Source organism: Formica exsecta, unplaced genomic scaffold (assembly GCF_003651465.1).
Source record: "Formica exsecta isolate Colony F162 unplaced genomic scaffold, ASM365146v1 scaffold353, whole genome shotgun sequence".
Classification (NCBI taxonomy): domain Eukaryota; kingdom Metazoa; phylum Arthropoda; class Insecta; order Hymenoptera; family Formicidae; genus Formica; species Formica exsecta.
In genome coordinates this window covers 109,563-135,895 of record NW_021850780.1, presented here as the reverse complement: position 1 = coordinate 135,895, position 26,333 = coordinate 109,563, and the positions used below count along the sequence as shown (strand labels likewise).

Sequence of the window (26,333 nt, the reverse complement as noted above, 5' to 3'; positions counted from 1 at the left end):
CAAGTGCGAAAGATTTAGTTTCAACCTTACTCAATGACGTATGCCGGTATAACGTGCGACGTGATCCTATTTCGATCACGCCGATCGCCACCGATCGCGGTAACGCGAACGGACCGAAGTGGGGCACGATCCGCTACGAATAGGTTGCGGTGTCGCCGCAGAGGGGCGGGAGGTTGAACGGAGGCGCTCACTCACGTGTCTCAGAACGTGCGGCCGGCGCGGATCGGCGACGGCGCGACGGCGACGGCCCGCGACTCAATCGCGAGAAAATTGCCAACGTCGGGCAGTGCATTCTATCGCACGCGTAAGAGATCATCATCGAACATTGTACTAACACCGTCGATCTTCCATCGTTAATCTCGAGCGTAGAGTGAAGTGAGAGATGAACCGCGAACTCGACGCGAGCGCGTCGCGCGCGTGAGGGACGTTTTTTCGGAGAAAGAATTAATATACGTTTTTTTTTTTTTTCCAAAGAGAACTATTTTATTCGAAAAATAGAGAGGGAGATTGCACAATGGAGGAAGTATCCGTGGAGAACGCCAAGGTGTCGGACTCCGGATACTCCAATACTTGCAGCAACAGTCAATCGCAACGAAGGTGAGCGCAATTCGCAATTTACCAAATTTCTTTTCCCGCGTTATTCAAAATGATCACGTCGCCTGTAATTTTTCAATCGTTTTTGAGTGACGGGATACTTTTCAACAAGACGACTAAAATATTATCTTTATAATTTGAGATTATATATCATTAAAAGATTTCTTTTATTAAATATAAGATTACACGAGAGAAAATGTTCTTTTTTAGACCCTTTTATTATTATTATTTTTTTTTTTTGAATTATTAAATTATGTGTAAGATTTGAATTTTTATAAACTAACTAGCCGCACGAACGCGGCTTCCTCTGACATTTAATAATAATAATTTCATACAAACAATGCGTGAAATTGAACATTATATATATTGAATTCACTATAAGACTACTATGGAATCTTTCTTGACACGTGATCGATATATATGTATTTCAAAGTAGCATCACACCGGGAAGGTTCGTGGGATACGCACGTGTAGCCTCCCTTTGAACTTCGACCATGCATTTATTCACGATGCAATTACCTTATTAGTAAATAACACGGTTGTATCTATATATTTATAAAGATTGATATATCTCGGTAAGTAGTTGACAGTAAAACATGACAATCGCATGAAATATCACATTGTTTATTTCTTTGAATTTCATTGAATAGCATTGTCAAATCTCATTCTCTATAAATTATAAAATTAAATATTCTCATTTAAAAAAAATGGAAAATATTTTGCTTGACTCTACGAAATTTATTTTATTTGTTTTTTATTTTTTATTTTGTATTAATTATAAAATCAAATATTTTTATTTTAAAACATGGAAAATTATGATTTTATAATTTATAGTGAATTATATATAAATAATAAAAATTCTATATCTTTTCTAAAAATAATTGAGTTTGCGTTTAATTAAGGAAATTACAGTTAATTAAGACGCCCGGAAATAGACGCATTAAACGCACAATGTTGAGCGTGACTCGGCGTCGCAATAATTGTAATTACGTCTCTTGGACCACAATAGCAATTTGTCCGCCGCCATCTGAGTGTACATTTCTTTTTGGGACATTTCCGATCGAGAAATGCTCCTTTTATCCACCATCTTACTTAAACGAGAGGCTGTTGTTTTATCATTTTTTTTTTTTTTTTTTTGACGCTACTTTTAAATGTACCGTCAATAATTACACATACACTCTGTACATCGCTATACGTAATATAACATAATAATTTTTCAAATAAATTGCACCGTATGATTATGCAACGACCATTAGTTCGAGTGCCACATGATTCATTAGGGAGATAATTTATTGGAAGTTGTAATATTTTAATTGATTGTCGCATAGATCTATCGCCTAATTATATAGATTGCAACAGATTAATTCTTTCGTTCGAGCTTATTGTTAGCTGCAGATCCCAGATTAATCGCTGCGCGTTTCATGGCAGCCCGTAACGTAGACTTTAATTGAAGCAATAGCATTTTTTTTCCGTGTATAATTAGAATCATCATTAGAGATATTGAAGATCTTTAAATATTTTCAATTTTTAAAAAATCGTGAGATATTTTAAAAATTATATTTATACCTTTAACAAAACAACGAAAACATGTTATACAGTATTAAAAAATTCATACATTTTCTCTTTTTGAAGAGGAGGGGGAGATCTTCGTTGATAAAAAAAAAATGCATTTAAAATATATCTCTCACATTTAATTGTCGCGTTATATATTTATATCGAATCTATTATAATATATGTGGATTTATTAATTACATTGTACGTTTTCTAATGCATCTCTCGGGAATTGTTTGACATTGACATGCTTTCCTCGCCGTGATGGCGAGAGGCGAGTAGTGCAACGTGCGAGGGAGACAGAAAATCGTACACGGTACGGTTAAGGCTAACCGGTTTCCCAGTTTGTGCCGGTTGCATTTTCCACGTCCTTAGCTAATGCGGCTAAAGACGCTTGCGAAACCTTCTCGCGCGAAAACGGGTCAAACGAAAAGGAGACATTAATCAATTCACAATCTATTCGAGCGCGCGGTCTCGCGGGCCACGTGACGGCCACGCGCAGCAATGCATCGTGAAATCGGTGATAAATTAACGAGGATACGGATCATCTCTTTTTCCGAGTTATTAAATTTTATTCGCAACAAGTAATATAAAAATAATGGAAAATTTGTAAAAAATCAAATAACAATGGCGCATATGTGAGTTTCTTTTACCTCTAGCAATATAATTTTTGGATTATTAGAGGGTTTGTAAAAAAAAAAAGATAAACACTTTCATATTACTCAATGTTAAAGAAAGCTTTATAGTATCATTTATAGCGAGATAATTTCGTATACAAGGTTTAATTACGCGCAGTTATTTCCGGTGGAGATTATAATCGGCGGGGACTATTATAATACAATCGAAGACGCCCTAAATGAACCGTACGGGATGATTATGTAGGTGTCACGGATAACAGGATAATTGCACAGATTTCCGCAACACGTATTATAAATAAATCGCCTTTGCCGATTGCGGTACGCAGAATGCGCGTAATGTGACATTTCACTGAAGTATTTATTCCTATTTACTAGAAATTCGTGAAAGCAAGCATCACGCGTTCACATATTGAAATAAAATGATATAAAAGTAAGGCTCTTGCACGATTAAAATCAAGTAAAATCCGAGTAAAAAGGCAAAAGAGCTGCGCGCAGTTTTTAGGGCGCAAAGGTATATAATTTAAACCAAAAAAAGGGCCGAAACGTCCGCCATTCGCGAATCATGTAATTAAAGAAATTCTCTAATTTTTTAATTTATTTTTTGGTTTAAATTATATACCTTTGCGCCCTAAAAACTGCGCGCGGCTCTTTTGCCTTTTTACTCGGATTTTACTTGATTGAAATAAAATATTTGAGCTTCAGAATATTCGAAGCAAAAAAAAAAGAACTTTAAATCGTCATTTTATATAAAATACATTCAGATAAATATTTATTTTTCATAAAATCATGGCGAGGCTATCAGGCGACTATTGAACATTGTTATGCAAAAGTCGGTTAATTTAAAATTATAGGGAACATATATATATAGTTTCAAATCTCCTGTTTATAATAAAAAGAGAACAAAAAATACTCATTTAACTTAAAATAACAAGATTCATTTAATTTAAAATAACATATACTTATTTAACAAAGAATAAGTAATAAAGAATATTCAGTTCACTTAGTTTATTCGAAATACTCAGAGGTTTAATCCGTTTTTGCATAACGCCGTAATCAAGGACGTAGCCTAGCCACCATTATTCCATTTTCTTTGTGTCCCGCATAAGCTTCGAGCATAACCAGCGAACGGAATCGATAATGGTCGTCGTCGTCGTCCTCGCGGACTAGTCACGGGGCCGCGAACGTGAAGCGATACCTTCTTATGCAATAATTTTTCTTTTCGAACAAATGCGGCCGGTCAATCGATCGGCGGCGGCCGGCAAATAATGAGGACAGTGAAAGGTTTGAGAAAGAGAGAGAGAGAGAGGGAGAGAGAAAAAAGAGTGAGAGAGAGAGAGAGAGAGAGAGTGAGAGAGGGAGGTCGTATGTAAGGGAGGGCCGAACGTGTCACGTTTGCCGAACATGTGATCGTGGATCTTTTTTCCCGGTTACGACCGGTTCGCTGCGATTTTGAGTCGTATGAATTCGACCCCGATTTACCGAGACTGTTGCCGAGAAAGACTAGACTATGTCGCGATTTTGCAATCATTTTGCACGGGAAGAATCCTGGCGAGATAAACGCGAATCGCGCCATGATTTCTGCAAGCCGATTGCAATCGATCTGATTATGTACAACGAATAATGCGACATTACAGGATTCGCCATTCAATGAGCGATAACAATACATTATAACGATACATTATTTATTTCGCTTTGCGAAGTATTTTAAGATTATACCGTAATATTGCTCTTGACATAAATGAAAGGAAGAATAATAAATAATATTTGAGTTTTTAGAATTAAAATATGCTTTGAATTTTAAAAGAGAGATTTATATCGTATTTAAATATATTTTCTTTTGATACTTTCTTCTAATTTCTGAGAATTTAAATTTATCTTATTCTAGACGTTTTTATTGTAACAGAATATGCGTATTTTTACACTCTTGTAGGCTCATATCCAAAGATATAAATAACAAGAGTATTTATTTGTCATCCATCGTTTTTATTGTTGCGGATCTGCCGCTCGGGATTTATCAGATGATATAGCGTCAGTGAAAACAGCTGGTCGAGATCCGACTCGATAACGCGCAGTAGTTTGTCTCATTTTGTGTCAGACACACACACACACACACACACACACACACACACACATTCCGCGTTATTCGAAAAATAATATAATAAAGTTTTAAACTATCAGAATTATTGTGTACAAAGGATCGAAAATAGAAATTTGCAAATATATATATGTATATATACAATTTTCGCATTATTTGATATAAATAGAGAAATAGAATTTTCTAATGTTATCTTACGAAACATTTTCGTCGTTTTCTGTTACAGCAGCGGCTCCGAAAGCAGTGGCTATTGCGATAGGAATCCGTCAACTTTGGGGTCCAGGTAACTTCGTCTGTTGACCGATCGTTTATTAGATTTTCACAGACGTTACACACGCGAGAGAAATGATTAAAGTCTGAAAAAAATGTATGATGCAGTTACAATATCAAATTTAATATACATTTCAGATATTATATATATTTATATTAATTTGTCATTAAATTCATGAAAATAAAAGTGAACAAACAGAGCGTGCAAACGTGATATGGAATTATTTAGCGGCACTAAACGAAGCTATTTAGGGCGCTGCATGTGAATTTATTTCGAGCCAATAATTTGCAGAAACGGAGATTGCCGTTGTGACATTTCTTCCACGGAATCTGCAAAGGAATAAATAAAGAGGATCGATCGTCCTTGATAATTTTATAAAAGTCTGAAAAAGGCATGGTGATAAAGAATTCTTGTCATTCTTCAAATCTATAACTATTTCGGAAAAGCTTCGCAATTTTCAGAGATTGTTTCGTAAATGAGATAAATATTGCGATTCACAAATATTAATTCATTATTATAATTTGTTAATTATTCTGCGCATGTTTCTAATTTGCTTCCGTATCGCTCGATGAATTGTAGCCCGATAGACGAAACACACGTTGTTTATTTCGGAATGTTACCGGCTTTAACTATCTAGTCGTACGCGCATAGTAACTTGAAGTGGACATATGTAGTAGCGCGATCAGATTTTAATCGGATCATTTATATATATATATCTCAGAAAATATAGTCCTTAGTTTCGTAACGATCTTCTCATCGTTACGTATTTTAAAGGAAATGCTTCCAATTAAGAATGTTCGTTTTATTGTGTTACACATACAAAAAGAAAAAATACTTTTCTCAGCAAGATCCCTTATTAAAAATATATATTTTGTTTAAAAAAATACCATATATTTCTTTTTTATTTATATATAAGAGCGAAATAAAATTATAAAATTGTTTATAGAGAAATATTTTCGATTAGGATCAAACTTGTTTAACAAAAATATAATTTTAATGTCTGAAATATGTTCTTTGATTAAAATTCATAGTATATATTTTTTTAACATAATTTTTTAATACAAAAGGAAAAAAATATTATAATTCTTCTTCTTTAAAGAAATTAAATAATCACGCGGAATATCTCGCGGCGACTTTTCCGCAAAAATAAGGTCGATCGCGTTTTCAAGCATCACCGTCGTCGCGTAATCTGCCATAACATTGCACGCTTGTAAATAAAGCGTAGTTTAAAGTCGGTTACACGAATATGTTTTCGACAACATCGGCAACGGCACCGTAAACATTGACGCACGTGTCGTGCCATGTGCAGCTGTTGACTAAGCTGTATTCATCAGATATTCTCCTGCGTTTCATTGCATAATACAGAGGGATGAGGCATGGTAATAAGAAGCGTATATCGATTTGAATATTGTATTGAAATTCATGGCCGAAGTCGATAAAGCAATACGGTTCATATAATTAAATTATGAGAAAATTTATGCAACTATTTCATCCCTGAATCCTCTTCCTATAAACAATTTAAAGTATTATGCATTATGCGACTTTACATACTTTATCAAAATTAAATTAAAATAGAACATCAAAGATTATATTTTTGTATTTAATCCATTTTAATTTATTTTTTCTTCAATTCTCTTAAAAAATTGCGAATTAATCGCGAGAATACATATAAAGATAATTTTTTAGAAACTTCACGTAATCTTGAAATTAATATCGCTTTATTCATTGATCTGTCTGTATTGCCATGAACTTATTTAATTAGTAACATCAGTTAATTGCAGCTCTCATTGATGTGACGCGTTAAGGCAGCAATTCTCACACATACCAGTTTTTCTCAATTTTTTTCTCAATTTTTTTTTTTAAATTTCATAATCCATTGCTTGAAAAATGTGTAAAAATACAGAGATCTCTTTTGAAAAGAACCTTAAATTAATAATGAAAAAAAGAGTGAACGGAGCGATAGTTTGATCTATCAAACTCTAAGAAATCCGGATTTTACAAAAGCTAATGAAAAGTATGAAATGTAAATAAAGATTAAATCTATCATGCGAATAATAAATTTTCAACAATATCATGATTATAATTCGAATATCGATATTAATAACTGCTGTCGAGTAACTGTCTCGTACAGCAATGCTTTTATAGAGACTTCGAATGAAAGCACGTTGCAATCATGCGAAACACTATTTCACGTTGCACGTTGGTTGTACCATTTACAATTTTCATATAGCTCTGATTCTATTAATACGCAATTGGATAAATATACCGTCGCTAATTAGTCTATTTGAATTATACACAATTCTGATACAAGCAACATCCTGACATTTAGGAGATTGTGTATTTTAGCATATCTAAATTTATATTATGTGTATATAAAATATTTTCTTTTATAAAACATTAAAATAATTTTGTAGGATTGGAATGAGATCCTTGAAATGGAATAGAAAAGGGATCGCAGTTAAATTTATCGCGGCTGTTTCATCATTAATCTATGTATTTAATTAAACAATCGTAATACATAAATTTGTTAGATAACTTGGATCGAGTAAAACCTAAGGGGACTGAAATAATTTTGTTTGTCTGATACACATCCATTGTGACATTATATTACTCGCGTATTTACAAAGGCTGCGATTCGATAATCGCCGGTCGCATCTGCGCAATAAGAAAAGGGCTGACCAAATTCGCGTCTGATTATGCGAAAGGTGATGATTTCGCGAGATAGCGATTATCTACTTACTGTCGCAGCCACGTGCGATAATGGTTTGTAAGAACTCCGACCGGAAAATTAGAAGAGAAAATTCAAGAAGAAATAAATTTTTTTCTGTGCGGAGTTATATTATTAGTGATTTATTATCGTGTAAATTTAATGCAAGGAAATTTATATTAGTTTTAGATAGATCATTTTAGAGTCGTAATTGATCTACCAATTCACTCACTCAATTACCATATAATCATCGGCACTTGATGATGCAATTCTCTGCCATTTATTCCGCGACGAAAGTGCATAGATCGTGCAATCAAAAGCATTTCCGGTGAAAGCGTCCAGAGAGGATGATAGATAGTTAAGCAGACTTTCCCTGCCTCATGCAACGTAACGGTCACGTTTTTGTTATATCAGAAACCTGTAAGAGAGGGCTTTCCGGGAGAAAGCTATCATCTATATATAGACAATTTATATCACATTGTATTTAAGACATTTATATATCAGTTATGATTGCAACGTGATATATTGCATTCGTAAAAAATATAATTCCATTTATTATTAAATAAATTAAACTTATCGAATAAAATATTAATTTTTGATATTTCTTCCAAAGTTTCGTGGAGAGATGAGTCCAACTTACATCTCGATTAATCCATCAGAATTATTTTTAATGATCATTATCGATGAATCATCTCGATGTTGTCTCGCGAATATTGCATTTGCGACATAAGGGAGAAAAGACGGCGAGAAAACCTCAACGTCATTTCATAAAGATTTCTTAAGAAGAAATTAATGTTTGCGCATATATATACTATACGTTTGCACGCTCTTGTAGTGGAATATTTCTCCTGGCGTTTATTTTTAGATTGCGCGAGAATCGTATTCATTCGCGCATTCTCGCTTATCAGCTTAATACGTTGATATTTGCTCGTCACATGGCACGACACGCGGATGATCTGCAGATTTGATTTTTCATCGCTCACGCGACCATAATCAAATGATAGTTTTAAGTAACAACGACAACCGAGTGATTCTTGTTATTAAAAAGTTTTGGATTCAAATATATTAAATACTAAAGTATTATATTAATATATGTTAATTATGTAATAATTAATTATGTTAGCGTAATTAAGTCATTAAATTGATTAGTATTAAATAGATATCGCATTAATTATTCTCTCGATTGTAAAAAAATATGTAAATTGCATAGTTAATTTGCATTTAAAATATTCACTGTTGTATCAAACATAAAAAGAATCGTGGAAATAATAAATTTAAATCGTCTTTTAATGATACTTGTTATAAATTCGGCGGAGGATTATACGATGTCTCACACAATTTTATATGTATTGTGTGTATCAGCAATGAGACGCTCCCGCAGCCGATCAGCAAGAGAAAGGACAAGGAGTACAAGAAGAAGAAGTCGAAAACAGTATCGGCGCTTAACGCCTCCGAGACGAAAGTCGGCGCTTTGAAGACGTCGAACGCGTTGCCGGAGGTCGCGTCTTACAACACCATCACCCCCACAAACACCGGCGTGCTTGACAAGAAACCAGGTTGGTTTCGCGATCCATAAAAGATGGGAAACGAGTGCACGCAAACTGCCCGCAATTTTTTATCTTACGAGTCGCTCTTGATTTTTTTTTATTTTCTCTATCAATGAAATAGACTCGAATTAAGTTACAAAATTTTTCAACTTGTTATCGATCTAGAAAGAGGAGGGAAAGATAATAAACTTTGCCATAATAATTTTATTATCGATCGAAAATAATTGTCGTTCAGATAACGTTTATTTTTCTGCCTGTTTTGTCTGATTGTACACGCGTCGTTTTCACTCGCAGTGAAGTAAACTTAAACTAGGCATACTTGCTTTTACACTCTTACCAAGCAAGATTGCTTTCGCCAGTCTCACTCACAAATATGTATTAATACCCGCAAAACTTTACTTATTTACACCTGTTGAATTAGGTCTATGTCTCTCGCAACGAGAGATCGAAATCGCTGTACATACGTCGCAAGCCTATCATTCTTTTGTTTGTTTCTTGATAAGTTGGTTTCGTGCACTCTTCCCGACTTCTTTAAGTTTCGCTTATTCTCCGATCTAAGACTTCCGTTCAACGATCCTTTCACGGTTATCCGGCCAATATCTCGTTGGAATGAGAATACAATCTCGTCGAACATCTCGAAGCTAACGAGATTATGGTTAAAAATTTAAGCTGGATGAAAGAAGGAACAAAATATGTGATTCTAGAGCGCGTCAAAGCATAATAAATATACAAACATAAAAATAAAATCTTTTGAAATTGGAGTAGTAAAAAGAGATTAAAAATTTGAACGCATAATTCTCGAGAGATCATTTTCACAATCAACGCGAGTTGTTATTTTAAAACTTTTACAAAACATGCGAATTATGTACTCGTCTTCGTAATCAAAATTGATCCGCATCCGCCATCGGGCTGCTGGTGACCCGAAGGAGATACACGTTATGTCATACTTTGATTTCACTCAATTGAAATCATCACAGATTTCTTAAAAATAGCGTTTTTTTGGCAAGGGAAATATGGAAAGATTTTTTTTTAGCAGCTATTAACGATTTTAAAATAGTATCACCCGTTGTCCCCTCTAAATTTCGCATTTTCCAATTTTTTTTCAGTGTCACGTATTTCTTTTTGTATTCTATAAATATTTATGATTGTAAGATGGTGCGAAGATTTAATTAAATAAAAATTCAATAAGAATTGCGAACTGTTAAAAAAAAAAAAAGAAATAAAAAGGAATCAAAAAGCTTGACAGAGAAATATGTAGTAAATTCTTGAGAGAAAGATTTTTTCTGTCGGTTTAAAAAATTTATAGACATTGCATGTGCATTGTAGAGCCTTGTTTCTTTCTCGGGAACGTGATAGATTTCAATACACGTGAGTTATATAAACTATCGAGAACTTCTGATGGATCAATAAGCTAAGCGACGAAGCCAAATAAGTTTAATCGCGCGTTTAAAACATGGAACTTAAATTACGGTACAGATTCGTTTTTTTTTTCCAAAGGAGTGTGTTATACAATGCGTTGATGTAATGACGTGAAAATTTTCGAACTAAAAATCTTTTGTTCATTTTTATTCGTGATACATGAGTATTACTCGTATTTTTAGCGAGTTAATGCCAACCCTTGGGGATGTATTAATTGGAAGTGTAATGTGCGCGTTACGAAATCATCCACGTTCTGTGTCCTCGCCAACGCGTTATTTCCTATGTTTGCGTAAGCGTTTACGTCGTTGTTTATTTAAAGTTTATTAAATGTTTATTCAGTTTAATCTCATTTACACACACACACACACACACAATGGACGAATTAAATATAGAGCTCTTAAAAAATCGTTTTTTATTAATGATAAATTTTATGTCGCCTCTTGCTTATAATTTTTGGTCTAAATAATAGAATATTACATATACTGTATATAGTATACACATTATCTGGATATGTAGGATTGAGCAGGATATCAATTTTGAAAATAAAGTTGCGAAGGATGATAATTTCTTATCAAACTTTTGTGCAACAAAAATCTTTTGTAACTACTATTGTTGCTACTTGGAGATGTATATTTTGAGAGAGAAGAAAGTTTAGACCGAATGAAAGGATCAATACATCATTGCAATATATTGTCATAATATAATTAGCTCCGCTTTCACTTAAATGCCATCGTATTGCACGTGTGTATCCCACGCGTTCGCAAAGAAATGCCTTTCACCAGGAAGCGATGACACACCTGGTTTGTAAGTACAGCTGGGAAGTAATGGCATTGAATTTTCCGATGTATTCTTCCAGCGATCGTTTTGGTAACGCGATTTTACGACAAAGTACGAATTACAACGCGGTGACTTTGGACTAAGGGAACATTGAGCACCCTTCTCCTTAAATTTTTGCACTCGTTCATTTCGACTATGACCATTCTTTTTAAAACAAGAAAATATAGATATATGATTTATAGATATAAGAAATTTATATTTTTAAAATTGTTCTATTCTTTTGGAATATTTTTTTTTTAAATTAAATTATTTAATTTATATTACATACATGCTTTGTTTTATTTTACACTTGCTATGGACAGCATATTATGAAAAGATCTCTCGAGAACGTGCTTTCTTCCTGTTTTGTGACATTTGTCATATCTTTCTCGAGTATTTTGATATTAAGACATCAGATCAATATTACTGAGCTTATTCAGATAAAATATCTACAAAATATGTATATTATGAATTCTTTCCCCTTTTCCGCTTTATTATTCCCTAGCCGTCAGCTTCTCAGGCAGATGATCCGAAAGACAACGTATAATAATGAGAATTTTTTTGGTGTAATTCTAGAAGAGGTAGCCGTGGAATTAGTGGATGCAACAGATCCTGGCGAACACAACAGTGATATAGTCGCAGATCTGGAAGCAACAGGGCTTGCTTCGCGGACGACCTCTCTGGACGATTCTACGTCTCAGGCCAACGTTAGTATACGTAATAGGGGGAGGAGAATTAAAAATGAACGGAAAGCATAGAGAATCTCGTGAAACTATAATTGGTATCGTGAAATAAGCTTGGCATCGTGATAACTTTAGGTATCTACAATGATTTTTAGCATAGGAATCTCGCCGTTAATAATTCCGTCGCATTTAATTTTACTTTGTCCTCTGGTTTTTTTTAATTTTTTATTTTTTAATCGCACGTCTGAGATAAAAAGTCAAGGATCTAATATCACTATTATCATTCGCGTTAAAAGTGTTAATAATGTTAACGCGTCACTGTGGATCATTTCCTCCCCTTATATACCGGATGTGTTCTGTAGGAGGGATTTTGTGCGGTGATTTCAATGCACGACGGCCTCGTGTTGTACACAACCCCGTCGATAGTCACTGCCCTCGGCTATCTCAAGGATGCCTGGATTGGCCGATCCTTCATCGATTACGTACATCCGAAGGATAAGAATACCCTGGCCGATCAGATCAATGCCATCGCTTCGCCACAGGAAGAACGGTCTAAAGGTATATAAAAATTATATCCGACAAATATCTTATCGAAAAACGATCTCTTTCTCGAGAAATTATATATTTCCTTTCAACAGATATTTTTTAAAATAATTATATTTTTACGAATCAGTGTTTTTGAAATTCTATATTCTTCTTTGACGTTTGAATGGGATCTATTGCTTTTTTCAGGCATCAATGATAGAAGGGCGAGCTTGTTCTGCGGCTTGCGAAGGTTCACCAGATGCAACGTGCCAAACGGACATTGCGCGGACGTTAGATCGAACTTGTACTTGACATTTCATCTGACCCTATCGTTCCGTGATTTCCGGGACCGGACGGCCGAACAAAAGCCCAGCAACCGAGCTATGTTTCTCGTAGTTACCGCACAACCCGTCCATTCCGCATACAAAGGTAGCATAGTTTAAGATTTTCGACTAGGTCCGGCCGGCGAAAGGACTCGATAATTACAGACAGTCGGTTTTTATTATTGCAAAATTAGCTAGTGAACAGACAATTTAGCGCAATCATGATCCGAGAATGAGTGATTTCGAGTCTCAGAAAATTGATTTTCAAATCAAGTTATTTCGATTGCTAGCGGATTTCACGCAACTAACTTTTTTCACATTAAAATTTTTTTTCTCGCTAAAAATTGTTAAATCTTCTTCTGCAAATGTATTAACCGCATGAAGTATATTTTAATGTACGGAATGATCAAGGTGAAGTTTCGTCGAATTAACTTGAATTTACAGGATAAAATATCTAGGATGTATCCGAAATATACAAAAAAAGAAAAAAAATGCAAAATCTTTGCGCTGTAATAACTCTCTATAATTACGATCAATCAAATTATCAGTTATTTATTCATTTCCGAAATACATCCCTTATTATGTTTGAGAATCGAAACACTTAACATTCACTGCTCGCTTAATCGAGCCTTGTCGTTGAGTCCGACCTCGTCGACAATACTCACAGTGAGTTGGTGGTTTCCATGGAAAACGTCTAAAGCGAAGATAACTTATTTTCAATTTTTTCAAAGGCGGTGACACTTGACGGTATGTTGATTGCCATTTTTGTCGTTGTGTTTTTTTCCGAACCGTTTTTTCGTTTAATTTGGAGACCACTGTTATGAACGCTCTTAAACTCGCGGCTAAGTATTCGCCAGCTTCGCTTTGTCTGAGCACATAAAAAATTTACTTATTTTCGACCACAATGCACATTCTTATGCATGCAAGCTTCGCCATCAGGTGTTTCATTTTGATTTCAAGCGATTTCGAATTTTCATTTGCATCGGTAGGTTTTGTATTATTTAAGTTTTTTATTTCGACGTTTTTTTTTTTTTCGCCATACTTTTGAAAAAAGCGTCACATATACTCGGTTAATTTTTATACGATCAGTGTCGTGTCAACTGCTAGTACCAACGGTCCACTGCTCATAACCGAAAGACAAAATGTACTCTCCTGAAGAAAGTACCAGCAACAGTTGCAAACGCATGAATTACTACGTTCCACGAGACGAAATTAAACCGTGCAAGAAACCACGAGATGAAATCAAATCGTACAAGAAACCGTGTAATTTGTAAGTATTACTGGGGTTTTTTTTTTTTTTATTTTTTTTTTTTTTTTTTTTTTTTTTTTTTTTTTTTAATCAATAGATTGTGCACGCGATGTATTTATTATGAAATTATTTACAAGATTGTTGTTACACATTATATTCTTCCGAAAATGGCATATTAATATAGAAAAAAATCCTGAAAAAAAGATAAAATTTCGAAATGTTTATTCGTAATTATTGTGGAAATTCGTACAGACAACACACACACAAAGAATATATAGAACTGATATAGAAATAACTTTAATTAATGTCGAGAAAAATGGGCCTTTTATATAACTATGCAATTAATCGATTGATCTTACAATGTGCGAATTTCCACACTGCAGCTTGTCGACGCCTAACCATGTCGTAACAACTAAGATTCTCACTCAAAATAATAACTCCCGACGAGAGAGAATGACCCCAACCTTGTCGTTATCCACAGCGCCAGAAGAAACAATAATATCTTCGATATTCACGACCTGCCACACCGCGACATGCTATTTATCTCATGTCGATCCCGACGTAGTCCAATACTTCGGCTACCTACCACAGGATATGATTGGCCGTTCGCTGTTTGACTTCTACCATCCCGAGGATCTACCCTTCATCAAAGATTTTTTTTTTTTTTTTTTTTTTTTTTTAATCAATCGATTGTGCACGCGATGTATTTATTATCAAATTATTTACAAGATTGTTGTTACACATTACATTCTTCCGAAAATGGCATATTAATATAGAAAAAAATCCTGAAAAAAAGATAAAATTCCGAAATGTTTATTCGTAATTATTGTGGAAATTCGTACAGACAACACACACACAAAGAATATATAGAACTGATATAGAAATAACTTTAATTAATGTCGAGAAAAATGGGCCTTTTATATAACTATGCAATTAATCGATTGATCTTACAATGTGCGAATTTCCACACTGCAGCTTGTCGACGCCTAACCATGTCGTAACAACTAAGATTCTCACTCAAAATAATAACTCCCGACGAGAGAGAATGACCCCAACCTTGTCGTTATCCACAGCGCCAGAAGAAACAATAATATCTTCGATATTCACGACCTGCCACACCGCGACATGCTATTTATCTCATGTCGATCCCGACGTAGTCCAATACTTCGGCTACCTACCACAGGATATGATTGGCCGTTCGCTGTTTGACTTCTACCATCCCGAGGATCTACCCTTCATCAAAGACATCTATGAGACTGTGAGCATGAGCCTCCCTCACCCCTCAAAAAGAAATCTAGGTTCCTTTTAGTTGTGTGTGCACGCATGAAAAAAAGTGATGATAATGAAGGGAGAAAGAGAGAGAATGAATGCGATCCTGACGGGGAGAGATAGGAAGAGCGAAAGAGCGTTCTCAGTTTACGTAAAATTATTCACATTGGTTCCTTTACTCGTCGTTGAACAGGTGATCAGGCTCGAAGGCTCTTCCTTCAGGTCGAAGCCGTACAGATTCGCCGTGCAGAACGGAGGCTGCGTCGTCCTCGAGACCGAATGGTCATCCTTTATCAATCCCTGGACGAAAAAACTAGAGTTTGTCGTAGGTCAGCACCGGGTGCTCAAAGGGCCGGTGAAACCAGACATCTTCCGCGTGCCGTCCGACACCGGTTGCAGCTATCTGGCCAGTATAAGTGAGGAGGTGCTGAAGGAGGCTAAGATCATTCAGGGCGAGATACGAGCGCTCCTCGACGAGGTAATGACATATACTCGTTACTTGTATGGTACAATTTGAATGTGTCCGTTAGTAAAGAAAGAAGAAACTGGATTACAATCACTCTTATCTTATCGCAGCTCTTTAACATCGCAATTATAATTCTTTAATAGCGCGACGAGACTTAATATTATCCACAGATGGAGTAAGTCAACTCATTCTTTAACGTGTTTTCTCTTCTTTTTCTATCGTTTTTCTACATGTGCGCAGAGCGTCCAGCGAATGTCAGATATAACTGAGCTCGACGTATCAAAACGATGTAAGGATCTAGCGTCTTTTATGGAAAATCTGCTCCAGGAAACGAAGGCGCTTGGCGTCAGGAAGGATGGACTTCTCACGGCGGACGAACTTAGGAGTTTTTCGGTGACTATTAGCTACGTTTTAGTATCGCCGAGAAAACACTATTACGCTAATTACCACTTATGCTCCGCTCTGGTATGCTACGGAAAGAAAACTCTAATACATATCTATAATATATATAATAGATACTTAATAATAATACTACTTAATAGTACAATGTGAAAGGTAAAACTCTCGTATAACGTAGTCGTTTAATCTTTTCGTTGATGCACGATACGCTTTTCCGGTAATTCGTTTCTGAATCTTCGAAGAAGACAAAAAAGAATTATAAAATCGTGATGATTGCGCGACATTGGAAGAGACGCGTTGATGTCATCGGGAATTTTTTCTCTTTTTCCGCATTCAAAATTGTAGCGAAAAACGACGTACTGAAAATGTATCGTGATCAAAGAAGAAAAAGGGAAGTTGTTCGTGAGAGAGGCCGGTGATTTCCGCTCTTGAACGTTTCCTTTCTCTCCGCAAATATGGCATGATGTAAATAGAACTAAAACAATTCGTAGAACCTCTAATCGATAAGACTTTATGGTAACGCGCCTTTACACGAAGTAACCGGAAACTTTCGCCTGTCGCTCGGCTCTTCTTGTAGTTCTTCTCTATCTTTATATCCTTGATATAATTGCCATTAAAACGGTGCGTTCGACGATATCTCGAAAGGGCTCAATATAAAATGTGTATTTTATGATTAACTTACGTGCACGGTGTCTTCTTTAGCGATCTTTAACTGAACGCGAATTCTTTAATTTTCCATAAGTATCCGATTTTTTTTAAATAGTTCAATTAAATAAATAATTATCATTGAATTAAAAAAGATTTAATTAAATTATTTTTAAAATTATATTAAGATGCCGAAGTGTTAATCAACATTGTTAATTTATATTAATGACACTGTTCACGCAAAGTTCCATCGAGCACCACCTTGATTTTTGGATGAATAACAGTCTTCTGTAAAGCGGTAGAGTTATTAAATTTCTTGTAGATAAATTTCCATTGTCATAGATTACCGTTGAATAAATTTTTTAATCATTTATTTAATAATAATTTTAATAATTTATTTATTTAAATTCTTGATGATCGTAATCAGATCAAGGCGGATCTCGAGTTCGTTTGTGATATCGATTACGTAGCACTGATGAAAACGCGCTGCGACCTGCGAAAAGATTCTCGCTGCTTCTCCAAAATCTTTTTAGAGGGGCTTAGTAGAGTTAAGGTAAAGGTGAGTAGATCCCCCAGGGTACTTCGAAAGAACGGAAGTGCGGGCTAAGAGATACTCTCACACCATGAATTCATAGCAGCTGTAACATAAACAGTGGTTAGCGGAGAAAAAGCTTTAATCAAGAAGCTTCTCCATCAAACTCTTTTGTACATAGACACAGACGGATGAGAAATTCGGGTAGGGCCGGTAATGGATAAGCGTCAATTTCAAAATCTTGTAGGCACTGATTGTTTGGTAAGTTTCTATTCTACGTATTTCTTTTGTTGTTTATCTTTTTTGTTTCACACTCAATATTATTATTCCTCGATAACGCGATGAAAGAAGCGATCGTAAGCGGCGGGAAATCCGTTTATCTCCACTGCCTTTCTCAAATGAGATATCAACCTTCTGGATTGTGTGTGTGTGAATATTTTGCTTCATTAGTCAATTTACTAGGACTTTTGGGTATTCTTTTAATCAACGTGCAATCGACATGCATATCCTTCCATTGTGAGACCCGATAAAAATCGATCAAAAACGAAGGTTCGAATAAATTATTCCTGTTTCGTTTCTCTTCAGGAAACTTCGGAAATCTTTTCGCTCTTGTATCATGCAATTTTTTTATCGAATAGCAGTCCCCAGTATTCTTATTTGAATTTTTTCACTATCGCGATTATCTTCTCAAGCGATGGCATATCGAAATGTATATGATATTTTATACGCAACAACATATTTTTTGAAATTCTAGTTTATACCTGTCGTGCCGGAAAATTATTACAGAATGATATTCGTAACATCTGGTGAACTTGTTCACTTACAAGGTTTTGAAACTAATGACAGAGTATGAACGGGCGAGAATATGGAGAAAAGGTGAGAAATAAAAAAGAATATGCAGATGATTATTGATGAATTGACTATTCAATTTTGATATTATGCTCTATGTATTATGTCGTTAGTTTTCGCTTTGAAAAAAAGTTTTCGCTTTAAAATTTCATTTAACTTATTGTTTTGTATTCTTTTTTAATTTATATATTTTTCTCAATTTATTCTTATTGTTTATGTTTTTTATTATTATTGATACGCATAGTATTTTCAAAGAGTTAAAGATGGAACAAGAAGGATGAGAATAATGATGATGATAATGATGTATGAGAAGAGAAGAATGACAAAAATATAAAATAGAGAACAGGAGAATCGAAGTGGTCATTGGAATCATTATAATATCGATCACAATTCAGATTTTGACGATATGAAACGCTCGTCTACGATACTGGAGCCGCGAGCTCTACCGGTTCCAATCGATCCAAGAGATTGATCAGGAGGAGGGAAATAATATAAATCCGACGCAACGAGGGATATTGTGATCCGAACGGTGCTCGCATGATTGATTGATCGATTCTAAAAAATTCTTTAAATAATTCTCTAAATAACGCGTAAATATCTGCACGGTGTTTGGCAGCAGAAGCTTGCGCCGCAAGCTTGTGAATGGATGGTCGTAGGTGTATGGGTGAGGGTCTTTCAACACTTCGTTCTAACGAGGCTGATCTCCGCCAGTGCTGCCGGCATACTTACTCACCGCTCATGCAAAAACTTTATTGATCCCGATAACGATGTTAAATTACATCAGAGACAATTCGTATTAAGTTTCTACAATATACTTTGAAAGGGATCACGCAATCCCTTGTTGCAGGAGCATGATAGCGTGATGCTCGGTGAGATCTCGCCCCATCACGAGTACTACGACAGCAAGTCCTCCACGGAGACGCCACCGAGTTACAATCAGCTTAATTATAACGAGAACATCGAGCGTTTCTTCAAGAGCAAACCGCTCGTCACCACCATATACGGCAGCGACGAGGAGAATGTCAATTCCAGCAATGACGAAGGGGGTAAGCCATCATCTTCGCCATTCCCTCCTTCTTCTTCATAAATTAAAAATTCGAGACATACATATTTTGTTGAGACAAATTTTTCGAGAGGAAAATCAAGGGAGGATCAAAGTCGGTTATCTTTTCAGCGAGGAAGTACATGTCGCTGATAAACGGCAGCGGTGCGAGCGGCAGCGGTAGCGCCGAGAATTTGAGCAGCGGTTCCAACAATCAGACGAGCTCGGCCAGTCGAGGTGACACCTTTAACATCACAAGCAATAGCAACGCGACGGAGAGTTTCAAACTACCCACGTTGACTGAGTCACTGCTGAATCGCCACAACGAGAACATGGAGAAGCTAATGATGCAGAAACATCGAGAGCTGCGTTCCAGCATCAAGAACAGTGACAAGCTGAAGGACTCCCGCATCAAGACCGAGAAGGGCAACGCGACCGACCAGAGCACCCATTACGTGAATCAGAGTCACGGGATCAAGAGGAGCTGCAGTCATAGTTGGGAGGGTGATAGCTATAAGGTATCTTTTCATCTTTCTCACGTGGCACGGATAGATATTTACTATTCCTGATTTTCCAATGTTAAAGATATGAGATAGACGTATAAATATATATGAATTACATAAGTTATAGAAGCGAGTAAAAAATGTCTAACAATAAATAAGATTTATACGAGTCTAAACGAGAAGAAAATATGGAAATAGATATCAAAACACGATAAAATCTCGAGGACGAGCACGGCAGGTCCGGCGAACCTGACGACCACCGTCACCAGTATGAGTCTTGATCAGTCGACTGTGGTGCAAACGGGGACGAATATTAACCTGTGGCCACCGCTGTCAGTTACCGTGCCCCCCTCCTCCGCATCTGCTCAACCTTGCAGTTCCTTCCACAAGTAAGAACTCGCTCTTTTAAAATATTTATATTATATAATATAATAATGAATTTTATATATATATATATACATATATAGACACTGTTCGTAGAATTAATTATACGAAATATAATAACAGAAATTAGATGTGATATTAGAGAAACAATTACGAGCCATGTGGAAGTGAATTGTTTTAAGCACATTGTGCACTTTTCAGCACCAATTCGGAGACGACACCGAGATTTTCCTTATTTTCACCGGTGATACCGGTATATTACGTGCCGATGTCGCAACCCAGCGAATCCACGGCGCCGATGTCATCACCCCAGAAGAAACTCGATCCACCCTGGTCGATGCAATCGATGCAGCATCCTTACAGTAAGTGTCAAATTCGACACAGAAATAAAAATAGGTCTATAAAAACATTTCTCTTGATTACCGCAAATACGTTTCTCTTGATTAGCTATAAATGTGTGCCCCCCTCCTCCGCATCTGCTCAACCTTGCAGTTCCTTCCACAAGTAAGAACTCGCTCTTTTAAAATATTTATATTATATAATATAATAATGAATTTTATATATATATATATACATATATAGACACTGTTCGTAGAATTAATTATACGAAATATAATAACAGAAATTAGATGTGATATTAGAGAAACAATTACGAGCCATGTGGAAGTGAATTGTTTTAAGCACATTGTGCACTTTTCAGCACCAATTCGGAGACGACACCGAGATTTTCCTTATTTTCACCGGTGATACCGGTATATTACGTGCCGATGTCGCAACCCAGCGAATCCACGGCGCCGATGTCATCACCCCAGAAGAAACTCGATCCACCCTGGTCGATGCAATCGATGCAGCACCCTTACAGTAAGTGTCAAATTCGACACAGTAATAAATAGGTCTATAAAAACATTTCTCTTGATTACCGCAAATACGTTTCTCTTGATTAGCTATAAATGTTCTTCAGATCTAGATCTTTAAATCTATCAAACTTAGAATTGAAAGAATTGGTATATTAATAAGCAGGATTCGTGCTAGAAAATAATTTTAATGTTTGTTCCAGTGTCCTATGTTACAACATCGATGACCGGGATGATTTATCCAGCCATGATCGGCGCGCCGCCGCCGTGCGCGATGATGTATCAGCCGTTTTTGATACCGGAGCAAGCGCCGGCGCGCGAAACCAACCAACAACCGTCCAACAAGTGTCCGGATCATAAACGACCGGATAGTCAAGCAACGAGTGTCAAGGCCGAACCGGGGAGTATAATGGCCATGTCCGAGTTCTCCAAGAAGGTAAAACGGCCGCTAGTTGACATTGGCTTTGGTGCATACCTCACCATATACAAATTATCTGTTATAGAAAACAACTGAAAAAATCGCAATTTATATTATTGAGTTTTGAACAATTTTAATATTTATAAGATTGACTGGAAATTTACATTCTCGGTAACGATTCTACGGAGAGATGTCACTTTATATCGTAGTTTTAACTACTCCGGATAGATCCTGTCGCCGGGCGGGCTGTTCTCGTCGTGCGTGAGCAATGACGGCGGCTGTTCAAGCGTGGCGGATCTCGTGACGCCGATGAGCATGAAGGAGCATCGTCGGACGACCGATTACAAGGAGGACGAGTCGAGTTTATCCAGCTTCTACAGCAGCTTCTTGTACAAGAGCAGCGACAGCAGCTGCAATCCAGACCAGAAGACGTGCGAGGTCTCCTCCGAGGTAGAAAATCAAATGGCGCAGTGCCCGAAAGATGTCCAAAAAACGTCTCAATTTTTTGTACGACTTTTAGACGCTTCTGAGACCTCTCCAATGTATAATCGATTATAAAGATATAATAAATGTGCAGGAACACACCAAGTGTCATCAAGGAATGCGAAAAAAGGAGCCGCCCTGGTTGGAGGGCGTTCAATTGACGCCGGAATTGATCTACAAATACCAGATGCATCCGAAGACGTTGAACGATGTGCTGAAGGTCGACATGGATGCGATGAAGAAGTTCAATCAACCGTTTCTGGTGAACGATCAGCTGGGACAACTTTATCTGGATCTGGAGCTGGAGGGCTTTGGTACGGAACTCGTTCTCGAGGATGGGATCACGTCGAACGGAAGCGACAGCGGCAGCAGCAACGGCAATTGGACCGAGTCGCAGGTAAGAAGAATCAATAAAAAAGAGTTGCGAGATTTATTTTAAAAAATCTATTTTACGTAGCACGATCCGTTTTTCTCTTTTGCTTTTTCTATTTAGCGCAAGCAGAGAAAAATGGTGAAGTACGGCAAACTGGTAATGATCCATGAAGAGAATGCGCCTCTACCGCCTCCATTAGCATCTTAAGATTATATCTTGCCAACATTCGTAGGAAATGCAGTCGGGCAGACCTAAAATATCCTTGAGCTTAAAGTGACGTTCGTTTCGTCATGCTTGCATTTCTTTCAAATAGGTACAATCTTCAGATTATATTCTCGTACTCTCTTTCTCTTCCACTTAGATATACATTTGGTTTTTAAGAGTTATCGAACAATTTAACTTTCGTCTCGAGTAATTTTTAATTTAATATATAATAATTACATATATAATATAAGAATATATACAATTTAATATATATTTTTAATATGTAAAGAACAATAATTCTCTCATTGCGCTGTTATGTATGTTTTCGATTACTTGTTTATACTCGAGATAAAAAAATTAAAATTTACTCTTGAAATTTTAAGATTAAACTAATTTTTAGTCGTGTTAAAATATTTGAAGGTGTAATGTTTTTTTTGTAACTATAAGTACTCTATTCTATTTTCCAACACCTCGTTAAACTCATCGATCAGATATTGATGAAGGTTAAATTCTTTCTTTGATACGTAATATTTATCGGCAAATTTTAATCGAATGACAGAGAATGAATATAATTTTTTGAGAGTCAATTGAACAATTCTAATGGAGAAACGACAAATATGGATCGATGTGTACATAAACACATACAGACATACACACACACATACACACACACACACACACACACACACACACACACACACACACACACACACACACACACACACACACGAATGAAATGCACTTGATGAGAGAGTAAATTTACTGACGTTCAACGATATATACACGCGCGTTTCTTAAAAATCGATTTGATGAATGGTTCCAATCTGGTTGCTGAAAAAAAAATGAGTTAGGTCTAAAGCTCGGAGAGATTTTCGAAGATGCCTTAACCACAAGTAGTGAGTTTGAGTATATTTTTAAAAATTGTCAACGCGAAATATGGAGCGCATAATTAAACACGTATGAAATTACCACGAAATATTTGTACTCGTATGAACATATATATATATATTTAGATATATATTATATTCGCGTACAGAACGTGTCCTAGAATTATCAAATATTCTCTCAATCACGAATATGATTGAAAGAATTTATTACGCGATGATTTTGGGAAATATTCTGTTGAATAGATGATATGTATAATTATAATACTAATATATGAGAATAGGAAGAATGACTGGTTTCCTCCGCAACGCGAAGGCAAATATAGTACAAAAAAAAATAACGTTTGACACACACACATATCTATATACAGACATAGGCTGCGTTCCGATATTTTCTGCCAGTACTGAAAATCTATAGTTTACATCATGTGCATTATAGATTTTTAGTACTAGCAGTGAATTTTAGAACACGGCCATTGTACACATACAGAATGTTTATAAAGTCTGTCTCTCTATATTTCGGAAACGGCTCAAAATTTTTAAAAGGGTACGCAAAAAATTGTTAAATTCAAGATAACGCCAAAATTTTAATTTTTTTTTTATAAAACCAAAGCCGAATCTGAATTTTTTATGGAAAGGACTTAAAAAAAGAAACACCTTCATACCTCGAACGTTTTTTTAAGATTTTCTAAATGAGAGTAACGATTTTTTTAAAATTGGCTTTTTCAAGCTTTGACCGTAAATAACTTCTGAATAGGTCAAGTATCAATCTCCGGTTTGCGCCAAAAATTTTCTTGTTTTGTGCGCTTTCAAACGATATACTACAATATGGGGGATTCCATTTGAAATTTTTGAGTTGGGATCTCCCTGAGACACCCCCTTGGGAAAACAACTTCCCCAACCTCCTTAAAAGAGTAGCCCCTCGAAATGATCGAACATGTATTTCGCAGTTTTTCATAATTTTGAGCTGTTTCCGAAATATAGAGGGTGGGGACAGTTTGTATAGACACCCTGTATACATAGTACATGCACTAATTTTCAATATTTTCTGTAATATTCGTTTGTATTATTAGCAACGTATATGAATTTATCATTACAATCGATTTTGTATGTTTGTATGATTTTATTAATGTAAAGATATTTTATACGTGAATGCACATGAGATAGAAAGAAAATACTTTGATCCATAGAGTAATTCTCGTGTAAGTACTCTACTTTTTTATCATGAATTTTAATACTCTTTTTTTTGTGAATGTTTATACGCGAATTTTGATACTCTTTTTTCGCGAATGTAAAAATCACTTTTACAAATGTTATACGAAAAAGCGATTTTGCAAAAATTATACGAAACAAGCTTAGATTAGTTTCGCCTCTCTTTGTACGATTAATTCTTTCGTTAAGAGGTTTCCATGAAAATAGGAAGAAAAGGACAATAAATATATCGGACGTCTCGAGGAGATATAAATATATATCGATAGTGAAATATATTTTTTATAGCGTTGTTTTATACTTTATAATTTCATAATTCTCGTAGTGTTACTTATATTACACTCGCGAATTGAATTGGCACACAATAGCTGATACTACAGAAATAATAATCCTATCAATTTATTGAAAAATTATGAACCGTAATCAAAAAATTTTGCTTACTTTACATTAATATCAATTTCGCTTATAATCGATGATCAGAAATGCATTTTTCGACAAAATTCATTAATATACATTTATTTTTGTTAAGAATCTTAACATTTGTATACGTTTGCAACCGGAAGCCTTATCAGAAAGCGGTTAAAACCAACAAATTACGCTATAATGTGCATTTCATTCAAGATACGTAAAATTACGCGACGTATGTAGCTTCTAGGGATTGCGATTTCAGGAGAGAAAAGATCATCTCCTAGAAGCTACATCGCGCACTGCATCACAACACTCGTGGTGCACCACAATTTGTACATTGGACATTTTTTATATTTCTGGAAGATATTTTAGAGCAAATATATATAGGATGATACATATATATAACTAGACTAACTAAGGAGAGATCTATATTTACTTATTGTTAGATTTATTATATAATACATGTGTTTTTCTCTCGCGGGACTAATTATATTTCTCACATCAGTTTCCTCTGGCAACTGTAATTTTCCACGAATAAATCCTCATTAAATGGAACTTAACAAAAAATAGAATGGTAACGTGATGACAATTGCATAAATTTAAGTTTGTACTATTATTATACATCAAGTGTTTAGATAATAGTCCACGTGAGAGAGAAAACCGATCGAATTTCGCGGTATTAATCACGTTACAAAGAAAAAAGGAAAAATTCGAGTTATATATTTGTAATCGGATAGTCCGATGATATGTTCGACGTAAACCTATTTCAGGAATTTATGGACCAGTAAATTAGCACGAACATTCTTTTTAAAGAATCCGAATGTTACGATGATGATGCATTCAACGCGAAAATTTTGTACATGACACGTATTTGTGCATATATCACGCAACAGGTACGGCGTGTTGTCGACACAGTGTTTGCCGTCCGCGATATCGATAAGAGACAATATTTTGTATACCGACTATTTATTAGCAGATCGAGAGATTTCGCGG

At 35.7% G+C, this 26,333-nt stretch overlaps 1 protein-coding gene across 1 annotated transcript; it reads left to right on the top strand.

Moving 5' to 3' along the window:
* On the top strand, positions 1-23,526 carry LOC115238698 (period circadian protein). The gene is made up of 17 exons (XM_029812738.1): positions 1-597; positions 5,105-5,161; positions 9,219-9,412; positions 12,215-12,345; positions 12,684-12,879; positions 13,054-13,275; positions 15,492-15,676; positions 15,881-16,165; positions 16,394-16,546; positions 19,402-19,624; positions 19,753-20,138; positions 20,322-20,512; positions 20,709-20,869; positions 21,565-21,797; positions 22,008-22,229; positions 22,357-22,659; positions 22,756-23,526. The coding sequence occupies exons 1-17, from the start codon at positions 515-517 to the stop codon at positions 22,840-22,842; spliced, it is 3,312 nt and encodes a 1,103-aa protein (XP_029668598.1). The 5' UTR covers positions 1-514; the 3' UTR covers positions 22,843-23,526.
* The last annotated feature ends 2,807 nt before the right edge of the window (positions 23,527-26,333 follow it).

Excerpts from the sequence above, each read along its gene's own strand:
- LOC115238698 (XM_029812738.1), top strand. The coding sequence starts at position 515 with ATGGAGGAAGTATCCGTGGAGAACGCCAAGGTGTCGGACTCCGGATAC. Across the intron at positions 12,880-13,053 it reads ACAGGAAGAACGGTCTAAAG|GCATCAATGATAGAAGGGCG; the intron begins GTATATAAAAAT and ends TGCTTTTTTCAG. Across the intron at positions 22,660-22,755 it reads GCAATTGGACCGAGTCGCAG|CGCAAGCAGAGAAAAATGGT; the intron begins GTAAGAAGAATC and ends TTTTCTATTTAG.